Source organism: Brassica rapa, chromosome A01 (assembly GCF_000309985.2).
Source record: "Brassica rapa cultivar Chiifu-401-42 chromosome A01, CAAS_Brap_v3.01, whole genome shotgun sequence".
Taxonomy (NCBI): domain Eukaryota; kingdom Viridiplantae; phylum Streptophyta; class Magnoliopsida; order Brassicales; family Brassicaceae; genus Brassica; species Brassica rapa.
Window position 1 is genome coordinate 11538180 of NC_024795.2, and position 21347 is coordinate 11559526.

Below are 21347 nucleotides of genomic sequence, written 5' to 3' on the forward strand. Positions count from 1 at the left end.
ATTGGTGATCATGATTAGAGGCATGGTATGCGCAGTACCGATTATTGTCTTACCCGGTAGCTGTGCCTCTTCTTCTGCTGTTCAGGTTCAAAGCTGTCCGTTAATGGAGCCATGACCTCGACCCGTTTTTCCCCAGCTACAAAACCGCTGTCCCGAAGCCTTCAGATACATGGAGAGTAGTAAGCGCCGGTTTGGCGTTGAAGTAACTGGTCGGCCAAATTCTTTCGATCTCTAATCCAGTTGCTAAGAGCTCTAATTGAAGACCTCTCTCAATCGTGAGAAGAAGCACCTTTCCGGTGATGAAGCAATGGCCGAGCGTAAAAGTCCAATCAATAGCTCCATTCGCTATGTGCGTTTCTTAGAATTCTCATTATTGGTTTCTACAGGCTAAGGATATGTTTTGTATTCTTGTTTTTAGTAGTAGAATTTAGTGGTTTAAGAGACGATTCATTCCAAGTAGTGGAATGAACTTGTTCTCGGAGTGGTGAAAAATGCAATATCGGATTGACTCGGGTAGCGTAGGATCCTTCTAAGTGTTCCTAGGTGATATTAGATCCTGATATTGTATGTGGAGTGAAAATCTTGTGAGGTTGTAATCTCGTTACCATAAATTGGTTAATGCAAAGTTGAAGTTGAGCTCAAAAAAAAAACTAGGATAGCACCAAATCAAGTTTTTGTTAATCTCAAATTAACACTCAAGGATCAAAGTCACAAAAATAGGTTTCATTAAAAATGTAAATATACACTTATGCCCTTTGAGTTAATTAATCCAAACCTTAGGGTTTAGAGTTAAGGGGTGAGGTTTTGGAATTAAGGTTTAAAATTTTATAAAATAAAAAATAAATACTAAAAAATGAAAAATAAAAATTTAAAAAACTGTTTCAAAAAGTATTTTTGAATTATAAAAAGAAAATTTGAAAACAAAATAAAAAAAATTTGAAAAAAAAATTCAAAAAAAAATTATAAAAAGTTTCGAATCTGAAAACATATAATCTGAAACTATAATAAAATTTCTTTTTTAATTTTTAATTTTTATTTTATTTGTTTTTATTTATTTTTGTTTGTGTATTTATTTTTAAACCAAATGTATTAGTGATATTTTACCTCAAGGGTATTAGTGATATTTTACCCTTTAATGAATGTCATTTTTGTGACTTTCTCTTTCTAGTGTCATTTTTGAGACAAAAACTCAAAAGGTGCTATTATTCGACAATTGTCCAATATTAATTTTGGTAAATCATTCTAAAATCTCATCTAAAATAGTAAGATTTTAAATAAAACATTCTAAAATGATTAAAATCTCATCTAAAATAGTAAGATTTTAAATAAAATAGTTAGTGTGCGCTCTAATGATGCCATAAATCGTTTCGAGATACGATTTTATCTTGTTTCAATTTTATTTTTATTCTTTAATTTAGAAGTCATCTTTGTGTGCTTCACTTTCGAGTGACATTTTTTAATTAATTTTTTGGCATTTTAATTAAATTAACAATTTAATATTAAATTTTGGTAAGTCATTCTAAAATAAATCTCATCTAAAATAATAAAATTTTAAATAAAACATTCTTAAATGATTAAAAGAATCAGAAAATTCACTTATTAAAATAATTTTAATAAATTTTTTAGTTTATGTTAGTGTAAGATTTTAAAATTGTATTAATGAAAGATTTAACTAATAAAATTATTTAAAAAAAAAATTATAAATGTATAATATGATATGTTGGATTAGGAAAACTACCATTGTTGTTGTTCCTTCCATAGTCTCTCATCTGCGCTCGTGGCTTTCCCAAATCGAAGAAGGTCCCTTGGCTACTTACACTCAGATCTATCTCTCTGAGGTTTGCGTCCTTGTCCAATTAATCTGGCTTCGCATCCCCTTAAACCCTAGTTTGAATCTGTTTGAATTTGGGCATCAGAGTAGGTTTTCGATCAGTCCGAGCAAACATGGATTCCGACGCGACCGTGCCACTGAGCGAGCGCCCGGAGTGGTCCGACGTTGTCCCGTTGAGTCAGGACGATGGTCCGAACCCGGTGGTTCCGATCGCTTACAAGGAAGACTTCCGCGAGACGATGGATTACTTCCGGGCGATTTACCGCTCCGACGAGCGTTCTCCTCGCGCGCTGCGACTCACGGAAGAAGCTCTCCGCTTAAACTCCGGCAACTACACCGTAACTGATCCTTCTTCTTTGCCCTACTACTACTCTTCTAAAAGAGTTTGATTTGATATGAAAATTTTGGAACTTTTGTTCCTTTTTATCTCTTTGAAGGTGTGGCACTTCAGGCGTTTAGTACTCGAGGAGCTTGACCACGACTTGTTTGAGGAGCTCAAGTTCATCGAAAGCATTGCTAAGGATAACTCTAAGAACTACCAGTTGTGGTAAAAAGTTCATTCCTTTTTGGTCTATTCATTACACGTTTGTTTATATTGTGAAACAACAACTGTATACGTCTACTATATGCTTTCGTGGGAATCATTTAACTTTTATATGTGAGATGAAAGTTTGCTCTTTTTAAAGTCCATAGTGTTAAGCATATCTGCTGCTTTAACAAAGTTCCTACTCTTTGTTTCTTTTTTTCATGCGATGAGTAGTGTTTGTATATATACTGTGGAATTGACTGATGAATAGTTTTGAACCAAGAACTGTACATGTTTTGCGTTTTTGGAATTCATTAGAACCTGAAAGACGTGTTACATAGTGCATCTTCTGTATATTTGAGATGAAAGCTTGCTCATCTGCTGCTTTATGGAAGTTTAGCTTTGTCTGCTGGCTTTGATTTGTGATGCTCAATGGCTCTGCTCTAATTTGTTTTTCATTTTGTTCTAGGCATCATCGGAGATGGGTTGCAGAGAAACTGGGTCCTGCTGTTGCAGGAAAGGAACTTGACTTTACTCGGAGCATACTATCAGTTGATGCCAAACATTATCATGCTTGGTCACATAGGCAGGTTTGTCATCTCGAAACATTGCTTAACCCAGTCACTTGATGTGTAGTATATTATCTTTTTGCTTATTGTTGGTAAACAATCTACATTATTATGCTTAGTCACATAGGCAGGTTTTTTAATCTCAGAACCTTGTTTAAAGCACTCACTATGTATGCTATCTTCTTTGCTTTATGTTGGGAAACAATCTGTAGTGGGCACTACAAGCATTAGGTGGATGGGAAAATGAGCTTGATTACTGTCATGAGCTCCTTGAAGCTGACGTCTTTAACAACTCTGCATGGAATCAGGTAAATATGATTCATCAATAAACAATGCTAGATTATGTTTCCCAAATTATAATTGCCTTCTTAAATCAAATCTTGCAGAGGTATTACGTTATTACTAGATCTCCTTCGTTGGGGGGCCTAAAACCCATGAGAGAATCTGAAGTAAGCTACACAGTCAAAGCCATTTTAGCAAATCCCGGGAACGAGAGCTCTTGGAGATACCTGAAAGCCCTTTACAAAGACGACACAAAGTCTTGGATTAGTGACCCAAGTGTTTCCTCAGTCTGTTTGAAAGTTCTCTCACGCACGGACTGCTTCCATGGATTCGCTCTCAGCACCGTTTTGGATCTTCTATGCGATGGGTTGAGACCAACCAACGAGCATAGAGACTCGGTGAAAGCTCTAGCTAATGAAGATCCAGAGACTAACTTGGCCAATTTGGTGTGTACCATTCTGTGTCGTGTTGATCCTATAAGAGCTAACTATTGGGCATGGAGGAAGAGCAAGATTACAGTGGCAATATGACCACACTTGAAAAAGCTATTTTTTTTTTTACGTTTTAATCTACTGCTTTTTCATGAAACATACCGTACATCAAAACAAATCTTGATTTTCTTGGCTTCCCTTTTTATTTTTTTTTATCAATGCAAAATCTAATGAATGTCAACACTAACGTGTAGTATTGGGTTTGGAGTATTCAAACCCGGTTTCATCAAATAAAAAATACAATCGCGGCTTGGGATAGATTCCGGTTCAACATTATGATTGTTGGACATGAAGGGAGAATGTGGTCACGTAATTGCTCTGTCTTTTGTGTGTGTGTTGTGATATGACAGAATCTGTGGTGTTTGAAATGGTAAGCATAATTTGTGATAAGTGAATGGTCAGACTTATAACTCGTAAGATCCTTGAAAAGATACAAATAAAACAAAATTGACAATTAGCAATTCAAACAAGAAAAGTATCCAAAGTTCAAAACTAAAGTCTAATACTCCTTTCTTTCGGTAAAATCTAATTTGTCTGCTCAGTTCTCTAATCCTTTCCCAAACTTGCACAAATGGGTGTCATAAAATCTTGGGGAAATATTTTTAACCTTTTATTCCTTAGCGCATATCCATGCATTCCTTAATGGACGACTTCCGCATGGTTCTGGTGATCACACACATTATATGCATAGACCCAAATCTATGTAGAAAATAATGTCTAAATCATTATTTTCATGACGCAAGTTACAACAATTCATATAAATTAACTTGGAAGACTATTTGCATAAGTTATAATAAACTATCAATGTTAATTCTACCAAATTTTAATTTAAATACGATACCCAAGTATAAATGACATCATTTATCATATAAATAAAATAAACCAAGTTGCTTTGGTCTAGTGGTATAGGAGCTCTAGCTGTAGTGTCCGCCCCTGGGTTCGAACTTTGGCCACTACGGAATTTACATATTGGCTGCAGCATCTGAGATCGAAGACCGTTATACGGTGAGCCACATGGTGACGCCCTGACAGCGTCCATGCTCACTTCGGTCTCTAGTCTGGACCACTTCGGTGGGGTCAGGATACTCGGTTAGCAAAAAAAAAAAATTTATCATATAAATAAACGATGGATTACAGATGCAAAACCTTTACCTCTCCGGATCCCAGCCATCAAAGGTTCGCTCACATCTTCCCCGTGACAGTCACAGTTTACTATTTTATGGTGAGTTTTTGGAGTTATCGTTTTTTTCCTTACAAATAAAAGCACCAGAAGGTTCCATAGAGGCACATAACCTTTGGGACCCTTAGTTAACTCGAGCATGAATGTGTAAAGACACTTCCAGACTATTCGGAAGTTATAACCCCTTTTTTTTTGTTCCTGGCCATACGTTTCCAGATATGTTCAGATATTGAAAACGTTTTCAAGCTATGTTATGTATTTCATATATATTAAAGGCGTACACATGAATCTCCAATTTAATAAAATGATCTCATATGCATATACATATATATGTTTACTTGTGAATTTAGTAATTATATTTAGTTACAAAGGAAAGAAATGGCCTAAATTATATGGCCACATACCTCTCCTGGAACCTGGCAAGTCGCATTCACACTGAGCACCACCACAAAATTTCTAGGTAAATCAATTCGTACTCCATCGATCTCAATCATTTCTTTAATTTCTTAGCTTGTGGGAGATTAACCAAGGAATAACACGTAAAAAATATGATAAGACTTACTTTTTTTCAAACAGAATTGATATATGACCTCATAATTAATCTGATTCTTATTCAAAACTTAATTTTTGTCTTAGAAATCAATTTAAACGGTAGCCACTTATATGGTCGTTGGTAGAAAGAGGAGGGGAACAACCATGGAGTGGACACATTGGCTAATCATAACCACATCTACATACCATCCACTCACGTCACTCGTCAAACCAAAATCTATAAACTCCCAAGAAAATAAAAATAAAAGAGATCACATAAAGTCTATATTTCTAGAACCAAAAAAAAAGAGTTATAGATTATAAAACGTCCGCCATATTTCTACTCTCTCTAATAGCTCACACCATCAAACACCAATTATATATCTCTTGTCTTATACAACTTTTCAAGAGAAGCTTTGCTATATTTATTTTAGTGATTTAGGTTTTATGTAAAAATGAAAAGTATGATCCTGAAGACGACATTAGAACTCTTCAAGGGGGATGGAGTGTACGGTACGGATCATCTCGACAGAAGCCGATTGGCTAGTCGATCATACCGGCTGAGTAATGGATCAAACCGGGTTTCCAAAATCGGTACAATCCATTACAAACGGTTAAGCATAACGAAGACCGGTATGCATGGTGGGACAAAAGCTCGAGCCGTCCTTAGCCCTGTGTCCGATCCGGCAGCTTCCTTAACCAAAAAGGTTAGTCTTCCATTTTATGTCTTTCTTTTAAGCCATGTTCTTACACTCGTTCTTATGTTTCATATGCGTCTTGATAAAAAAGACAACACCGATCATGGCCATGGGGTTGAACCATAGATGTTGCAGCTCTGTTTGTTCTCTTTCTTTTAATTGAATTATGTAGAGGAGTGTAAACCGGAGATGTATACTTGGCTTATCCTCTCAGTTGTGAACACAAAATCGATTACGCAATTGTGACATGGTTTGTCTTGTGAGATGATTGTCAATGCTGGTTGGTCCCGTAATTCTTGTTTAAACATTGAAGTTTTGAAGTTAAACTGATTAAATGCATGAGATCATTTTTAATGAAGAGAGGTCAATAGTAAATAAACTTCATTAACCAGTTATGTTGTAATGAATCATCGGTCCAGTTTGGTGGTTGAAGGCCTAATTAGTGAACCGTGAACATTTTTGCGTCGATACTTTAGATTCTTATGCCACTTGGGAGATCCACTGTGCAATTAGTGAGCCGTTTCGCAATTATACAAAAGAATCCGTGACGAATTTGTCTATTGGGAGATCCACTATCCACATGATGCAATAGAAACAAAAACCAAAACGTCAATCAAAATTCTTGGCTTCCAGGAATTTTGATATTAGCTAGTTCATGTGTTTAGATGGTATGAATGAACTAGTTGAATTTTATATCAGTTTTGTGTTATTTCTTAGAATATCAAATTAAAAAAATATCCAGTAATAATTAGATAATTTAAAATATCAATATAATAACGAAGGGATAGTTTCAAAATTTGCAATGCTTTCTTAATATTTTTTAATTTTAGAAATCAGTGAGAAATATGCCTTTTTGTTATAATGTTAATATTTTCAAGAATTTATGTTTTATGGGTTATTTTTCATTGGGTTTGAGTAAAGAGAAATAAATTGCACAAATAGAAGAAAATGTTCGGAAAGAAAGAGTGGTGGTATAGTAAAGTGATTGTTGAGATCAGATATGGTTGCCACATCTACGACGAGTCACCATAGGAAGTTTCTTAAATTTTGGTCAATAATACTACAAAATTTAGCACTTCGAGGTTCGGATAATTTGGAATGGATCTCTTGACTAGATGACGATGTTGTTTGATTATGTATCACGACAAATTAAGAATTTTAAATGATTCATTCATCTATAAGAATTATAATTTCATTTTAAAAGAATTATAAATTTCACTTTATAATAAAATAATTGATAGTAAGAAGAGATTGTCTTTAAGGAATTATAAGCTTGTATTAGAGTAAATACACAAATTTAGTTTTAAAATATTTAAATTAAATTATATTAATTTGGTTTAGTGTACTCCTTTTAATATTTTCTATTTTTATTATAGTTTAAATTGCAAACATTATATTTAGGTGATAGATAAATAGTCATGTCCAAATTAAGTTGGATAAAATTGATCAATTTTATCTATTTCATCCAGCTTAGTATATATAGACACATACATGTCTTCTTTAACTTGCACAAACGTTTCTTCAATATAACATTCAATCCCCAGAAAACTAAAAACCTACAAACATGATGCAGCGAGTGTTCACCTTTGGAAAGGGAAGAAGCGAAGGCAACAAGGGCATGAAGTCCTTGGTATGTATCATCATCTTATACACATTGTTAATAGTTGTTCTGTTTTTTTCAAAATTTTCTTAATAACAAACATTGTTTTTGTATGAAGTTGGGAGGTAAAGGAGCGAACCTGGCGGAGATGGCGAGCATAGGCTTGTCGGTGCCGCCGGGGCTAACCATATCCACGGAGGCTTGTCAGCAATACCAGGTCGCCGGCAAGAAGCTACCAGAAGGTTTATGGGAAGAGATTTTAGAAGGTCTTAGCTTCATCGAACGTGACATTGGAGCTTCCCTCGCCGATCCCTCCAAGCCACTCCTCCTCTCCGTTCGCTCCGGCGCTGCCGTAAGTATAAATATCTTATATTTTCTTGTTGTTGTCAGCAGTGCCGTGCGAAGAGTTTTAGGGGCTTAAGGCAAGTTTTAAAAATAAATTTATTTACAACAGTAATGAAAACAATTTTTTAATATGATATATTATTTTCACCAAATACACAAGTCTAATACTGTAAGAAATAGTTTATAACGTAAATATGTTATATTATGTCATATAGAAAAAAATACATGAATTCAAAAAGTGAGTTAATTAATTTTCGTAGAAATATTTTTTTTAAAAATAAGTTTAAACCACTATACTAGAAATTATTTTAAATTTTGGGACCCTAAAAACAATCATATTAATCGAGGGCCTGAGGCGAATGTCTTTTTTAATACACTGGTTGTCAGCATAACGTTTTATAAAACCATCTTTTAGATCAACGAATGAGATCAATGTGCGTTTATTTTCCCAAACGTTTATACTTCATTTGATTTGTTTTGAAACATATGGTTTTGCATTGGTTGAATGATATAAGTTTCATATATAATATTTTAGATAAATACATAATTATTATAAAAAAATTACTACCTTTTTACCTAAAATACTATTAAAATATAAATTAATTTAAAAAGCTTACTTAGAAATATGAAAGCACCTTACATTTAGAAAGGGAGAGAGTAGATTAGTGTTTTAGGAAAAATGTATTAATAAAAATATAAAAACATTAACATGACTTCGTTGTAGATCTCAATGCCCGGTATGATGGACACTGTACTAAACCTTGGCTTAAACGACCAAGTCGTGGTCGGTTTAGCAGCCAAAAGCGGAGAGCGTTTCGCTTACGATTCTTTCCGGCGGTTTCTTGACATGTTCGGTGACGTCGTAAGTCCTCTGTTTCTATACATTTAGAGATAACTTGTACGACAAGAAAAACTCTCTGACCACCTTCTCAATGCTATCTTGATTAATAAAAGGTGTTGGGGATTCCACACGCCAAGTTTGAAGAGAAGCTAGAGAGGATGAAGGAGAGCAAAGGAGTCAAAAACGACACTGAGTTAAGCGCTGAGGATCTCAAAGAGCTGGTTGAGCAGTACAAGAGTGTTTACTTGCAGGTCAAGGGTCAAGAGTTTCCTTCAGGTTTGATTTTTTATTTTATTTTTTGATCTGAGATTTAAGTAACAACATTCAGGTTTTGGTTCCATAACATGAAGGGATTAACTGCAGATCCGAAAAAGCAACTGGAGCTAGCGATTGAAGCTGTGTTCGATTCTTGGGATAGTCCAAGAGCCATCAAGTACAGAAGCATTAACCAGATAAGTGGACTGAAAGGAACCGCGGTGAACATCCAATGCATGGTGTTTGGAAACATGGGGGACACTTCAGGAACTGGTGTTCTCTTCACCAGGAACCCTAGCACCGGAGAGAAGAAGCTCTACGGAGAGTTTCTTGTCAATGCTCAGGTTTGGCTTCTCAAACTAAACTCTTTAGCTTCCGTTTCTGGTCTTACACTAATATGTTTTTGGACAGGGAGAGGATGTGGTTGCAGGGATAAGAACACCAGAAGATTTGGACACAATGAAAAGATTAATGCCCCAGGCTTACGCGGAACTTGTAGAGAACTGTGACATCTTAGAGGCACATTACAAAGACATGATGGTTAGTACACATAAAATTCATATCAAGAAAAAACATGACATTATATTTAGTTTTGAAAAAAATGGTCTCAAACGTGTGTTGCAGGATATCGAGTTCACGGTGCAAGAGGAGAGGTTGTGGATGCTGCAATGCAGAGCGGGTAAGAGAACGGGTAAAGGTGCGGTGAAGATAGCAGTTGATATGGTGAGTGAAGGTCTTGTAGACAAATCTACTGCTATCAAAATGGTGGAGCCTCAACATCTTGATCAACTTCTTCACCCACAGGTATGGTATATACATTAGACTCAACAATGTACGATTAGGGTTTAAGAAACAAAACAGAGATCAACGAAAGTTTTGTTTTTTTTGTTGATGGGTTTAGTTTCATGATCCGTCGGGGTACCGTGAAAAAGTGGTGGCGAAAGGCTTACCGGCGTCTCCAGGAGCGGCGGTTGGGCAAGTTGTGTTCACGGCGGAGGAAGCCGAAGCTTGGCATGCTCAGGGGAAGAACGTGATCCTGGTTCGAACGGAGACAAGCCCTGAAGATGTTGGAGGTATGCACGCAGCAGAAGGTATATTAACAGCGAGAGGAGGCATGACGTCACACGCGGCGGTTGTTGCTCGCGGTTGGGGAAAGTGCTGCATCGCTGGTTGCTCAGAGATTCGAGTCGACGAGAACCATAAGGTTAAAAACATTTAATCTTTGAAAGTTTTAAGGGAAGCTTGTTTCTCAAGTTAGGGTTTTGGTGAAACATTTCAGGTTCTGTTGATTGGAGATTTGGCGATAAATGAAGGTGAGTGGATCTCAATGAACGGAACAACTGGTGAAGTTATATTAGGGAAACAAGCACTGGCTCCTCCGGCTTTGAGTGCTGATTTAGAGACTTTCATGTCTTGGGCTGATGCAGTCAGACGTCTCAAGGTGTGTATGAGTTTTCTTTAACTTAACTTGTTTGACACTCCTTAACTCAAATGTTCTTGATGATCAATAAAGGTTATGGCGAATGCGGATACACCTGAAGACGCGACTGCTGCTAGGAAAAACGGAGCTGAAGGGATCGGTCTTTGTAGAACTGAGCATATGGTAACTTCTTCTCTGTTCTTGACTTCTTGATCCCATGTTTTTAATGTTTGTGTACAACCCTTGATGTTGTCTTTGGTTTGGTTGTTAAGTTCTTTGGAGCAGATAGGATTAAAGCAGTGAGAAAGATGATAATGGCGGTGACAACAGAACAAAGGAAAGCTTCTCTAGACGTCTTGCTTCCTTACCAACGTTCTGATTTTGAAGGCATCTTCCGTGCAATGGATGGTTTACCAGTAACAATCCGTTTGTTAGACCCTCCCCTTCACGAGTTTCTCCCTGAAGGTGATTTGGACATCATAGTACAAGAGCTAGCTGCAGAGACAGGCATGAAAGAAGATGTCATCTTGTCACAAGTTGAGAAACTCTCTGAAGTCAACCCAATGCTTGGTTTCCGCGGTTGCAGGTTCTCTCTTTTGCACCTGAGTTTATATTATACTGCCTTCATTACAGAAGAACAGTCTGGTTAACATTGTATTATTATTACAGGCTTGGAATATCATATCCAGAGCTAACGGAAATGCAAGCGCGTGCAATATTTGAAGCAGCAGCGTCAATGCAAGACCAAGGTGTTACTGTTCTTCCTGAGATTATGGTTCCACTTGTAGGAACCCCTCAGGTATGTAAACACATCTATATACTCTTGCAAACATTTTTAAGAAAAGGTTAAAACATTTACACTAGAAAGGATGACAATGACAGGAACTGGGTCACCAAGTTGATGTAATCAGGAAAGTTGCAAAGAAAGTGTTTGTTGAGAAGGGTCAGACCGTGACCTACAAGGTTGGGACAATGATTGAGATCCCTCGAGCTGCGCTCATTGCAGATGAGGTAAAATGTAGTAATGTACTATTATGCTATACACTTAAAAACATGAAGCTGCTAAAGTAAGAAGAAACCTTTTTCTTGACAGATTGCGGAACAAGCAGAGTTTTTCTCGTTTGGGACAAACGACTTGACGCAGATGACGTTTGGTTACAGTAGAGATGATGTTGCCAAGTTTCTACCCATGTACCTCGCCAAAGGAATTTTACAGCACGACCCTTTTGAGGTATGCATACAAAAAATAAGACAACTTCATTGACTCTCCAAGAGATGGAAACTTGATAGTTCATTGTTTATTTTTGGATCAGGTTCTTGATCAGAAGGGTGTAGGACAATTGGTCAAGATGGCGACAGAAAGAGGACGAGCGGCTAGGCCTAACCTCAAGGTAAATTTGTTTCTGAATCGAAAACCGAATCACTTCGGATGAGTTGAGAATTTGGGATTGAATTGTGAGTGAAAATGAACAGGTTGGAGTATGTGGAGAGCATGGAGGAGAGCCATCATCTGTTGCATTCTTTGCTGAAGCTGGACTTGACTATGTTTCTTGTTCTCCTTTCAGGTTTATATTCTATTCTACTTGTTGCTTAATCAGTTTCCAACTTTTCTTATAAAAGAAAATTTGAATTTGATGTAAATTTTGTTGTTGCAGGGTTCCCATTGCAAGGCTAGCAGCTGCTCAAGTTGTTGTTGCATGATGAATTAATTGAAGGCATTATTGTTCTGTTAATAAAATAGCTTTGGTTTTTAAATTTTCAAAAAAGAAAAATGAACAAAACCAAAGATACTGTGGATGGATAGTACAACTTTCTTTTAAAACAAAGAATATATGAAACTTCATGTGTTCACTGAAAAGATGTTAATAAAAGGGAATATTTTTGGAATGTTTTAGCATGTTTAGACGTAATATCAGTAACAAAGGAAGTCGATAATTATTTATAGGAAAATGATAACACGTCTGGTGGAAATGGGTTAAAGGAAGATTAATGTAAAGACAAGAGCAAAGAGATACTACTATCACCTGAAACCATCATCAAACATGTTTCATACCAATACAACACAAGAGCAAAGGGATACTACTATCACCTTAGACCATCAGAAATCTCTACTTGCAAAACAAAGATTATAGAGGCTTTGTTGACTAAGGAAGGACCTGACTCCGCTTGATAAGGGAATGTTCTTGATCTTCCCCAAAATCAAGACTATGTTCCTTATTCAAAGACAACTATTCGTTAAGGAACAAACCGTTCAGAAGGTCGGTGGATGAAGTTTCGTTTCCGTTTACATCAAAGAAGCCGTTTTCAGCACTTTCTTTCCTCAGCTTGCGCTCTTCAACGATGGATTCTTCTGTACCAGCACAGAAATTCCGTCTCCCTTGCCTAACGGGTTTATCAGCAACTATGAATTTGCTTCCATCTCGGACACGTTCAGAAAAGCCCGCCCAAACTGTAACAAGAACAATGATACTTCTTGTGTAAAGCAAAGCTACAACACTAGGAAGTAACACACTTGATGTTTTCATAGAGTTATCAACACCTAGCTATTCTCTCCGTAATCTTGCTTTCTAATTTTAAAGGAAAAGCAGAAGAGAAAGTACCTCCAAAGTGATGCAAGACAATAGAAGCTGCAACAGTAACATTGAGGGAGGCAGTGCCACAGCCATACTGAGGAATGTAGACAAAGAAGTCACATATCTCATACTCTTTGGCAGATAATCCTGATCCCTACAAAAGTCCAAAACTTTAGCCACACCATTAAAACCAACCAAGATATAAAGAGTTTGAATAGCTTGAAGTCTTTCACTCCAATGTCTTTAGGACTTGGTTACATATTCAAAGACCACGATCTGAGACTCATAGTCAACAAAGTACCCTACACAGTGTGATCTCAGACTCATAGCAAAGCAAAGCAAACAAAGCACAATATGATCTAAGACTCATAGCAAACAAAGTAACCAGCATAGTATGATCTGAGATTCATAACAAACAAAGCACAGTATTATCTCAGAGTCATAGTCATAACAAACAAAGCACAGTATGATCTGGGACTCATAGCAAACAAAGTACACAAGGAGGACTCAATATTTCTAAAGGCACAAACTCTTATCAAATTAATGTATACAAAGTGTAGGTCTTTTGATTGGTTACCTCATTACCGAGAAGAAATGCAGTGTTTCTTTTGAAAGGATGGTCGTTGACCTGAGCAGCTCCATCTGCAATCTCAACGCCGCATATATCGCACTCTTTCTCCTCCTAAATCCACCACCCAAAAAAAGACAACACATATGACTTCAGAGTCCCTTAATGATAAAGATCCATTCATAAAGTTGCCAACTTTGTTTGTTCGATCTCAGACCTTGAGGTAGTTGCGAGCTTCGATGAGGGAGTGAAAGTGTCGGAAACGGACGTGAGAAGCCGAACCATGGCTTCCGAAGGCGTTGAAGTCACGGCGCCCCACGAGGATCAGCTCCGTTACACCGAAAGCCGTCGCGCTTCGAGCTAGTGTTCCGACGTTGTGACGCTTTGCTATGTTGTGAACAACCACGTAGCTCTCATATCCCGCCATCGTCTTCCTCCCCTTCTTCTTCTTCTTCTTTTACTCAGTGAGGGTTTTCTCCGAATGTCTTAGACCAAATTGAAGAACCGGGAGTAATCAATTTGGTTATAGGTCAACCGGTTATGTGGTCATTAGTAAATTTCTTAATCAATTGACTATAAATAATAAGATCTGTTTTAAGGTTGATAGGCGATAGCCAGCCACACAGACAGAGATTATTTTTTGATCAATTGACTAATAATAAGGTCGTCAAGTTGTAAGCTCAGAGACAGAAGATGAAGATGTTGGGCAACTTTTTTTTTTTTTTTTTTTGTACAACGTTTTTTTTTCCGAAGAAGCCGTCTAATAACGTTTGCTGAAGTTGTACCCTATTTAAAAAATAACTTATACAATTGTCCAATAATACTAGATTTGGAGTGACAAAAAAAAAAACTTGATAGGCGGTTAAACAGTTATGTGATCGTTTTTTGTAACAAAATGAAGAAATTATTCAGAATTAACCGGTAGTGTAGTGATAGATTTGATATTACAAATCAGCAACGTGAATTGAACCATCTCCTGCCGTCAAGGAATGAATCTGATAACTGTAGAAAAGCATTACAACAAAGCCTTTAGATTAGCTTAATAAGCCTTTCAAAAATACAATGGGAGGAAGAACAAGATTTTTTTTCTTTTTTCTTTTCTGGGGAAAAAGAAAGCCATGAAGAAGAATTGTGAGCTTCTCTCTCTCTCTCTCTCTCTAAATCTTCTCGACCCTGAAAGAATCCATAACTCTTCTTAGATCTTTCTCCTCTTCCAGGAAAACTTTCTCAGGTGTTTGGAGTCTGAGTGAGTAGAGTCTATTGTTCTCAACTCCTAGGACCGCCAGGTAACGCCTGTCCCATTCCAAACGAGCCACTCTATCTTGCGGCATCACTGCTAGCTCGTTGTTGTTCGCGTATGACTTTATGTTCACCTGTTCAAATCATCAAACATCCCTCCTTATAATCAAAGCTTAACTATCAAAACCATCCTATGATGTTGTTGCGCATATCTCAACAAAGACAAGACGGAACTAGTAAGTAAAATGCAATTTGGTAAACTGACTACTTTGGGGCTTTACCTCGACTTGGTAGTAGAGGTTACCATCATCTGCAACTCTGGAGGAAGTTGTCAAGATGTTGGACTCGCGCTTGACACCCAGTCTGGTGGACATAAACTCAGTCAAGTACTGTCTAAGTACTCTCTTCCCTGCTTCTTCAGGTGATCCCAAGTCCTCAAGCGACTTGTATTTGGAGGAAGAAGGCGAAGAAAACTCAACAGAGAGGTTCTCGTCGAGGACGATAGGGTCTCTAAAGAAGATGTCAGCGCCAGCTCCTCGGACTTGGATCCAGTTCTGAGGGTACTTGAAAGAGTATCCATCAAAGGTATCAATGTACTCCCTGAAGACTGGAGTCAAAGCAAATGCTGATGTTGGAAGATTGGCTTCTGAAAGCATTAAACCAGACATGAGCAAACCACCCATCATCATGCTCCTCCTCCTCCCAACTGCACAAGCCTTAAGAGTGGTGTCAGTATAGACAATCATCAAACACTATGATTTTTTTATAAGGCACGCCCTTTTTTTTGGTAAGAATGTACAAAGCCTATCATAGTTTCAAAATGCTAAATATACTGACATTGTTACTAAAACACAACCTAAACTCAAAGATTCTGAACATTGGTAAACCAGGGTCAATCAAAGTGATGAAATTTTTACCTGTTTGGCATCGGTTAACAAGTTTATGGGAGCTGGAGATTCCGGTTTAGTTAACTTGGGAGATTGGGAAGAGACGGGTCTGGAGAAAGACGACGAGGATTTTGAAGTGGGTTTTTTGAGAAGAGGAAAGAGAGAACGAGGAGAGATAAGGGTCTCCATGTTTTTGGAGCACAAGAGAAAGAAAGTTGTGTGGTTTTTCTTCACAGATGAAGCATTTTTTCTGGATAATGTTATTATTCTCTTTCCCAAAGGCCACTTCAGATTTTGTTTGATGGCTTTATTATTATTTTCTTACTTCAGAAAAATTATTCCAATTCTCAATCAACATAAAAAAAAAATATAGAGCGCGTTAATTTCGGGTCTTGAGTCAGATCGTAGCCAAGTTATCGATCAAAATCGAAAATGATCATATAAAGAATCGAAAGAGAAACTGAGATTTCAAAAGAAGAAGGCGAAGTTTTGGATAGTATTATAAGTAAATCAAATCTAGCAACAACAACACTACAGCAAAATTTCTTCAACTTTAAAACAGTGGACAAAAGAATGAATCAGGCCCAAGCATGACCATGGCCATCTTCTAATCTCTTTTGTTTCTTCTTTCTTTTCCTCTCTGTTTTCGTATCCAACCGTGCCTCCATGCGTTTCGCTTGCTGTGACCTTATCTCCATTAGCTTCGCCTTTGCGTCTCTGAATGGAGCATCAGATCTTGATGCCATCATTTGCTGTAACAAATATATGTTGTTTAATTTCTCCGACTTTAGGAGTTGCAAACCGTACCAGGATGAAACAATTAAAACTTGGTTAGTTTACCTTAAGATGATCCATGGCCGCCAAATTGTAACCGATTGTATCTTTGCTTTCCTGGTAACAAAGGTTCAAATATTATTAGGTCACTATATTTCTTCCTTCTATTTATATATATTGACAGGAGATCAATTTTACCTTGACTTTTGCGTGAAGAATATCCCTGAGAACACTTAATATTGGTCGTGCAGCTGGAGTCGTTACCAACTGATTGTGATGCGTCTGTAACACAATCGTTGCAATCCTGCATACTAGTTCTACCTGGCATATATTTCACATCAACAGTTTCAGAACCAAAAAAATAAGCTTTGATGACAAGGATCAGAGTGGGAGATCTAACTATATATGTATAACTCCTTAGTCTACATCTATGTACACGCATTGTCATACATAAGCAGTTCCATTTGCCAGTGGGCATGTTATTAGACTTATGTCAAGCTTTTCTAATTCAAGCCCTTCAGAGCTAAACTTATTGAATCTTAACGGATACATTGAGAGATGCTGTTGATGAAAAATAGAGAATCACCTTTTCAGGAATCAAACTCCAGCTTTCCATGTAGGAAAGAAGCTTTAAAGCATCTGAGAATGGTAGAGGCTACACACAAAAAAAAACAGAGAACAAAGGGCGCCATTGATCAGCAAAAAATCTTAAATTGAAAGCATTCAGGTAAGTAGAGCTTTTTTTCTGGACGTTTCTAAACAAGAATTGTAAAACCCACAGAAAGAGGCCAGTGGTTTTCTTTTAATTTGGGAGAAAAGAAACTAACCAGCAAGACGTGTTCAAGATCGTTTGTTTTTTCTTTCGAGATGGTTTTGAGAACAAACTCAGACGGAGAGAGCCCGAGCATCACAACATTTGGAGCCAAATCAGGAACTGTTCCCCTTTTTGTCTCCTCCTGTAAATCATATGATGCAAGAACAAAATATATAAAACAAGGTAAAACAGCATATAATCAAAATAATATAGTACGCAAAGGCTACGATCAAGAGATGAACATATATTTCTTAGCCCACGAGTTATTCGGAAAAACTGGGAGATGCACATATACTTCTTACATAGGTACGATACGCAAGTTCAAAATTCTCACCTCATATTCAGTAATACGGTTCTTTTCATTTTCTGCTAGTTCAAGAGCTTCTATGATTGAATCAGCAGCTGATAGGACGTCTACTGTGGTCTTCTTAGCTAAACCTGTAACACCTTCTTCTGTAATTTCCTCCTCGGATCCATGCCTGTTCTCCGCTGAGTTATCGATCTCAGACTCAAATAGCTCTTCCAACCTCTTCTCCTTTTCCTCCTGAGATTTTTTTCAGCAAAATTTAAATGATGGACCCAAAGCTAAGAACTTCAAGCAGTATGACATTACCTCGAGGAAGAAGGGTTCTTCAGTACGGTCCCAGCGCCGCATGGAGCGGTCATGAGATCCTGTGACAAGAAAATCACCACGATTGCTGACAGCGAAGCACCAAATCTCTGCGTGATGTCCACCAAGCGTTAACAGCAGCTCAAACTTGTCTGCATCCCAATACTTCACTAGTCGGTCTTTCCCAATGCTGAACATGTAATGTGTATTGCGAACAAATTTCACACCCATAACACTGTAAAACAAGAGTTGCATGTCAGCAAAGCATGTTTCCATTCATTTATTTAGCAGATAAAATTTCTCCAAGACTAAAACTAAATATAGTCGAGTAAAATTTTTGTGCCATTCTGAGGAATTTGGTAGACTTAAGGGAAGTACCTGTCATCGTGAGCAAAGATGGACTTGTGACAATCACCGAAATCGAGTCCCCAAATTTTGATATTCTTGTCCTGAGAACCAGTCACAATCAACGCTCCATCGGATGAAATGTCAATGCACATGACAGGCAACTTGTGCCCATATAAGGAGAGGAAGAATTTTAAGGAATCCACATAGAAAACCTGAAAACAATAGGAGCAAAGGAAGTTAGTATTCGCCCAACACAATTAAAAAACGCTAAAATAATGATGAGAGTGATTATAGCAACACTTTTTTTTATTATATGGCAAAGATTTTTCGAACTGGACCTTAGACAGTTTATATATGCTATTATCAGGATACAAAAGATATGCATACCTTCACCGTGGAATCTAACAGCGCAACTGCAATATGCTTAGCATCAGGACTGATGGCAACAGCAAGTACGTCATCATTCATCTTCATAGACCTCACATTCGAAACCGTGAGTTGCTTGGCTTCCTACAAGGTCATTTAACGTTATATTATGCCATACAAGTAATACAACTGAAATAACCTATCATCAGCTCAATCACACTTTTGTTTATATAAAAGTGAATAAGAAAACAAAGGCAAATTAATCAGGAGACGAAGAGAAAACCCGTGAAACCACTTTAAAGGACAATAGAACCAACCAAGTCGTATGGAAAAATAAATTTTATGAAACAACATTTTCCTTGAACAAAATAACAAATTGCATCTCTGACTTCTTCGAATATAGAGTATCAATGAAACATAAGAGAGGTCAGAAAACTCACTTGGCCAGCTTTTTTGACTTGGTATTCCCAGAATTTGACTTCATGATCTGCACTCACAGTGACGAACCCAGTATCATCTGGAATGGGTGCAATTGACCAAATAGTTCCACCATGTGCTTCAACATCTTCCACTTTTGTAGCACTCCCTATATCAATGATCTCGAGTATTCCACTCTTCGTTCCAACAATACCATACTTACTTTTTGGGACAATCAAACTGCAGATTCCATATCCAGAATCAATTGTCCGGAGACAGGAACCTGTACTAGGATTCCAAATTTTCACCTCACTGTGACTGGTTGACATCAGGAGTGTGTTGTCGGCACTGAGGGCTACACTCCTCACATCGGATCGATGTCCTTGGTGCTCAATGGTAGCAGTTTTCTCGTTCTCGCTGCTCTTTAACGTATAGAACTCCAGTGAGTTATTGTTCAAAGACAGAGCCAGTGTCGCCAAGGAATCTTTTGGAGTAATCGGACAGAAAGAGAAAGAGCTTATTTTTCTGCCAGCTCTAATGACTTGTAAGAGCTTAAAAACGTCAGGGACAGTAGGAGTAGTAACAGTATCAACTTTCTCAGTTTCATTTTCAACTCCGTCTTTGGAAGATTTCTTCTCTTTCCTGCGAAGCCTACGCTTGGCTTTCCGCTTTGCATCCGTTTCATCCAACACCTGGAATATTTCGACTGTTTTTCCTGCCATTTGACAAGCCAACAGACTTCCTGAGTTATGGAACCTCACACTCGCAACTCTATCCTTGGTTTGTCTCTGGATCTCCCCAAACGGTACCAAAACTTCCCACTTATTCTCGGTCAAGTGATCTCCGCTTGCATCAACTCCATTTGCATTTGAATCTGACAACACCGATACATGTGGCATGTTTTGTTTAACAGCGTAAAATCGAAGTTCTTGATCAGCAGAACCAGTGACGAGATACTTTTCCTCTGGATCAACATCCACAGACCAGACTTCAGTGTGATGACCACTGATTATCTGCATACAGTGCTGGGTCTCAAGATCCCAGACTCTCAAGAACTTGTCCTTAGATGCCGTAACAAGTTTCTTACCATCATCCAAGAATACAAGATCGGTCACCTACACCAGAAACAAACAAACGAGTGGTGTCAAATAAAAAACAAAGAGAAAAGTAACCAACAGCCAGAAATAAATGATGGAACTGCAAAACAAGCCAAACACTAACCTGATCACGGTGACCACGGAGACGGAAAAGCCCAGTTTCACCAACAACATCCCACAAGATAACATCGTTGTCTTTACTCCCAGATGCAAACATAGAACCAGCCTTGTTGTACCGCAGGGCAGTCACAGCACCCTTGTGACCATTAAGAGTAGTCTCACATGTCCCTTTCTCAGAATCCCATATCCTTATACTCCCATCTGCATACCCAACTGCAACCTACACATTCCTCTTTACTTAGTTCATTTTTCCAAGGGAAAAAAAAAACATTTACTTAAAACAATCAGGACAAGAACATCAAGATGCCAAATTTCAATAACAACCCACACAAAGGTTCATGCTTTCTAATGTAGTTGCCTAAAGTCTGCATCTTTAGCTTCAAAGAGCAAACAAACACTTTAAAGTATCTGCCTTTCTGACCTCTAACAAGCTATACAGCTACCAAATACATGTAAAGGAGAGGTAATGCAAAGTACCGAAGTAGAGGCAGAGGAGGCGATAGAGGTAACGGCAAGTGACTTTCCGACGCGAGAGGAGGAAGGAACTAGGGTTTTGGTGCAGATTCCTTGGCGAACGTGCCAGATTCCGACCTTCTCGAGGGCCGGAGCAAGCACATGCTTCCCCGTGGAATCGTAAGAGATGTTAGACTCCAGAGACGTTATGACGCCAAAGGAAGAAGCTTGCTCGTATCTTAGGTACGCCTTCACCATTGTTCAAAGCTTTTTGTTTCGGGCCGTCTCCGTCTGCGTCTGCTACTTGCGTTGAGCTTTCGATGGTTGGGGTTTTAATTAGGGTTTTGGGAGAGAGGCGAGCTCACTTCTAACTCTTTAGCAAATTGTTATTGTTTACTAAATTGCAGTATAGATCCCTGACTTTTTGTTATTTCAATTTGGACCCCGATATTTTCTTCTAATCTTCTTAACGTTTTGCAAACAACGCTGCGGAAGAAAAGTTTTGCAAATTT

The 21347-nt window shown here is 37.8% G+C and overlaps 5 protein-coding genes across 8 annotated transcripts; 2 read left to right on the forward strand and 3 right to left on the reverse strand.

Moving 5' to 3' along the window:
• Window positions 1–1694: 1694 nt before the first annotated feature.
• Window positions 1695–3957, forward strand: LOC103870807 (protein farnesyltransferase/geranylgeranyltransferase type-1 subunit alpha). Of its 3 annotated transcripts, none has more exons than XM_009148974.2 (6): window positions 1695–1838; window positions 1917–2169; window positions 2269–2378; window positions 2827–2947; window positions 3139–3234; window positions 3313–3957. In XM_009148974.2, the coding sequence occupies exons 2-6, from the start codon at window positions 1945–1947 to the stop codon at window positions 3736–3738; spliced, it is 978 nt and encodes a 325-aa protein (XP_009147222.1). In that variant the 5' UTR covers window positions 1695–1838; window positions 1917–1944; the 3' UTR covers window positions 3739–3957. The 3 variants fall into 3 exon arrangements, with proteins under 3 accessions (XP_009147222.1, XP_009147229.1, XP_033130831.1); XM_009148981.3 differs by having other exon boundaries at window positions 1718–1838; window positions 1922–2169; XM_033274940.1 differs by having other exon boundaries at window positions 1768–1843; window positions 1881–2169.
• A 1732-nt stretch (window positions 3958–5689) lies between these two features.
• On the forward strand, window positions 5690–12456 carry LOC103870831 (pyruvate, phosphate dikinase 1, chloroplastic). The gene is made up of 18 exons (XM_009149006.3): window positions 5690–6117; window positions 7682–7738; window positions 7827–8060; window positions 8778–8915; window positions 9008–9170; window positions 9258–9493; window positions 9561–9689; window positions 9774–9953; window positions 10051–10353; window positions 10429–10590; window positions 10663–10752; window positions 10842–11155; window positions 11239–11368; window positions 11452–11580; window positions 11663–11800; window positions 11883–11960; window positions 12043–12134; window positions 12225–12456. The coding sequence occupies exons 1-18, from the start codon at window positions 5866–5868 to the stop codon at window positions 12268–12270; spliced, it is 2871 nt and encodes a 956-aa protein (XP_009147254.1). The 5' UTR covers window positions 5690–5865; the 3' UTR covers window positions 12271–12456.
• A 105-nt stretch (window positions 12457–12561) lies between these two features.
• LOC103870822 (putative TrmH family tRNA/rRNA methyltransferase) lies at window positions 12562–14418 on the reverse strand. The gene is made up of 4 exons (XM_009148994.3): window positions 13928–14418; window positions 13720–13824; window positions 13170–13296; window positions 12562–13018 (listed from the first exon to the last, which is right to left on the reverse strand). Exons 1-4 carry the CDS (start codon window positions 14135–14137, stop codon window positions 12798–12800), a joined length of 663 nt encoding a protein of 220 aa, XP_009147242.1. The 5' UTR covers window positions 14138–14418; the 3' UTR covers window positions 12562–12797.
• A 188-nt stretch (window positions 14419–14606) lies between these two features.
• Window positions 14607–16130, reverse strand: LOC103870840 (psbP domain-containing protein 1, chloroplastic). 2 transcript variants are annotated; one of them, XM_009149017.3, is made up of 3 exons: window positions 15867–16130; window positions 15231–15665; window positions 14607–15083 (listed from the first exon to the last, which is right to left on the reverse strand). In XM_009149017.3, exons 1-3 carry the CDS (start codon window positions 16023–16025, stop codon window positions 14868–14870), a joined length of 810 nt encoding a protein of 269 aa, XP_009147265.1. In that variant the 5' UTR covers window positions 16026–16130; the 3' UTR covers window positions 14607–14867. The 2 variants fall into 2 exon arrangements, with proteins under 2 accessions (XP_009147265.1, XP_009147273.1); XM_009149025.3 differs by having other exon boundaries at window positions 14618–15083; window positions 15231–15655; window positions 15867–16108.
• A 119-nt stretch (window positions 16131–16249) lies between these two features.
• Window positions 16250–21204, reverse strand: LOC103870858 (WD repeat-containing protein 3). Its single transcript, XM_009149036.3, has 12 exons — window positions 20860–21204; window positions 20387–20602; window positions 19189–20280; window positions 18770–18892; window positions 18413–18594; window positions 18038–18269; window positions 17759–17968; window positions 17438–17566; window positions 17197–17265; window positions 16809–16931; window positions 16677–16727; window positions 16250–16588 (listed from the first exon to the last, which is right to left on the reverse strand). Exons 1-12 carry the CDS (start codon window positions 21091–21093, stop codon window positions 16415–16417), a joined length of 2835 nt encoding a protein of 944 aa, XP_009147284.1. The 5' UTR covers window positions 21094–21204; the 3' UTR covers window positions 16250–16414.
• Window positions 21205–21347: the final 143 nt, after the last annotated feature.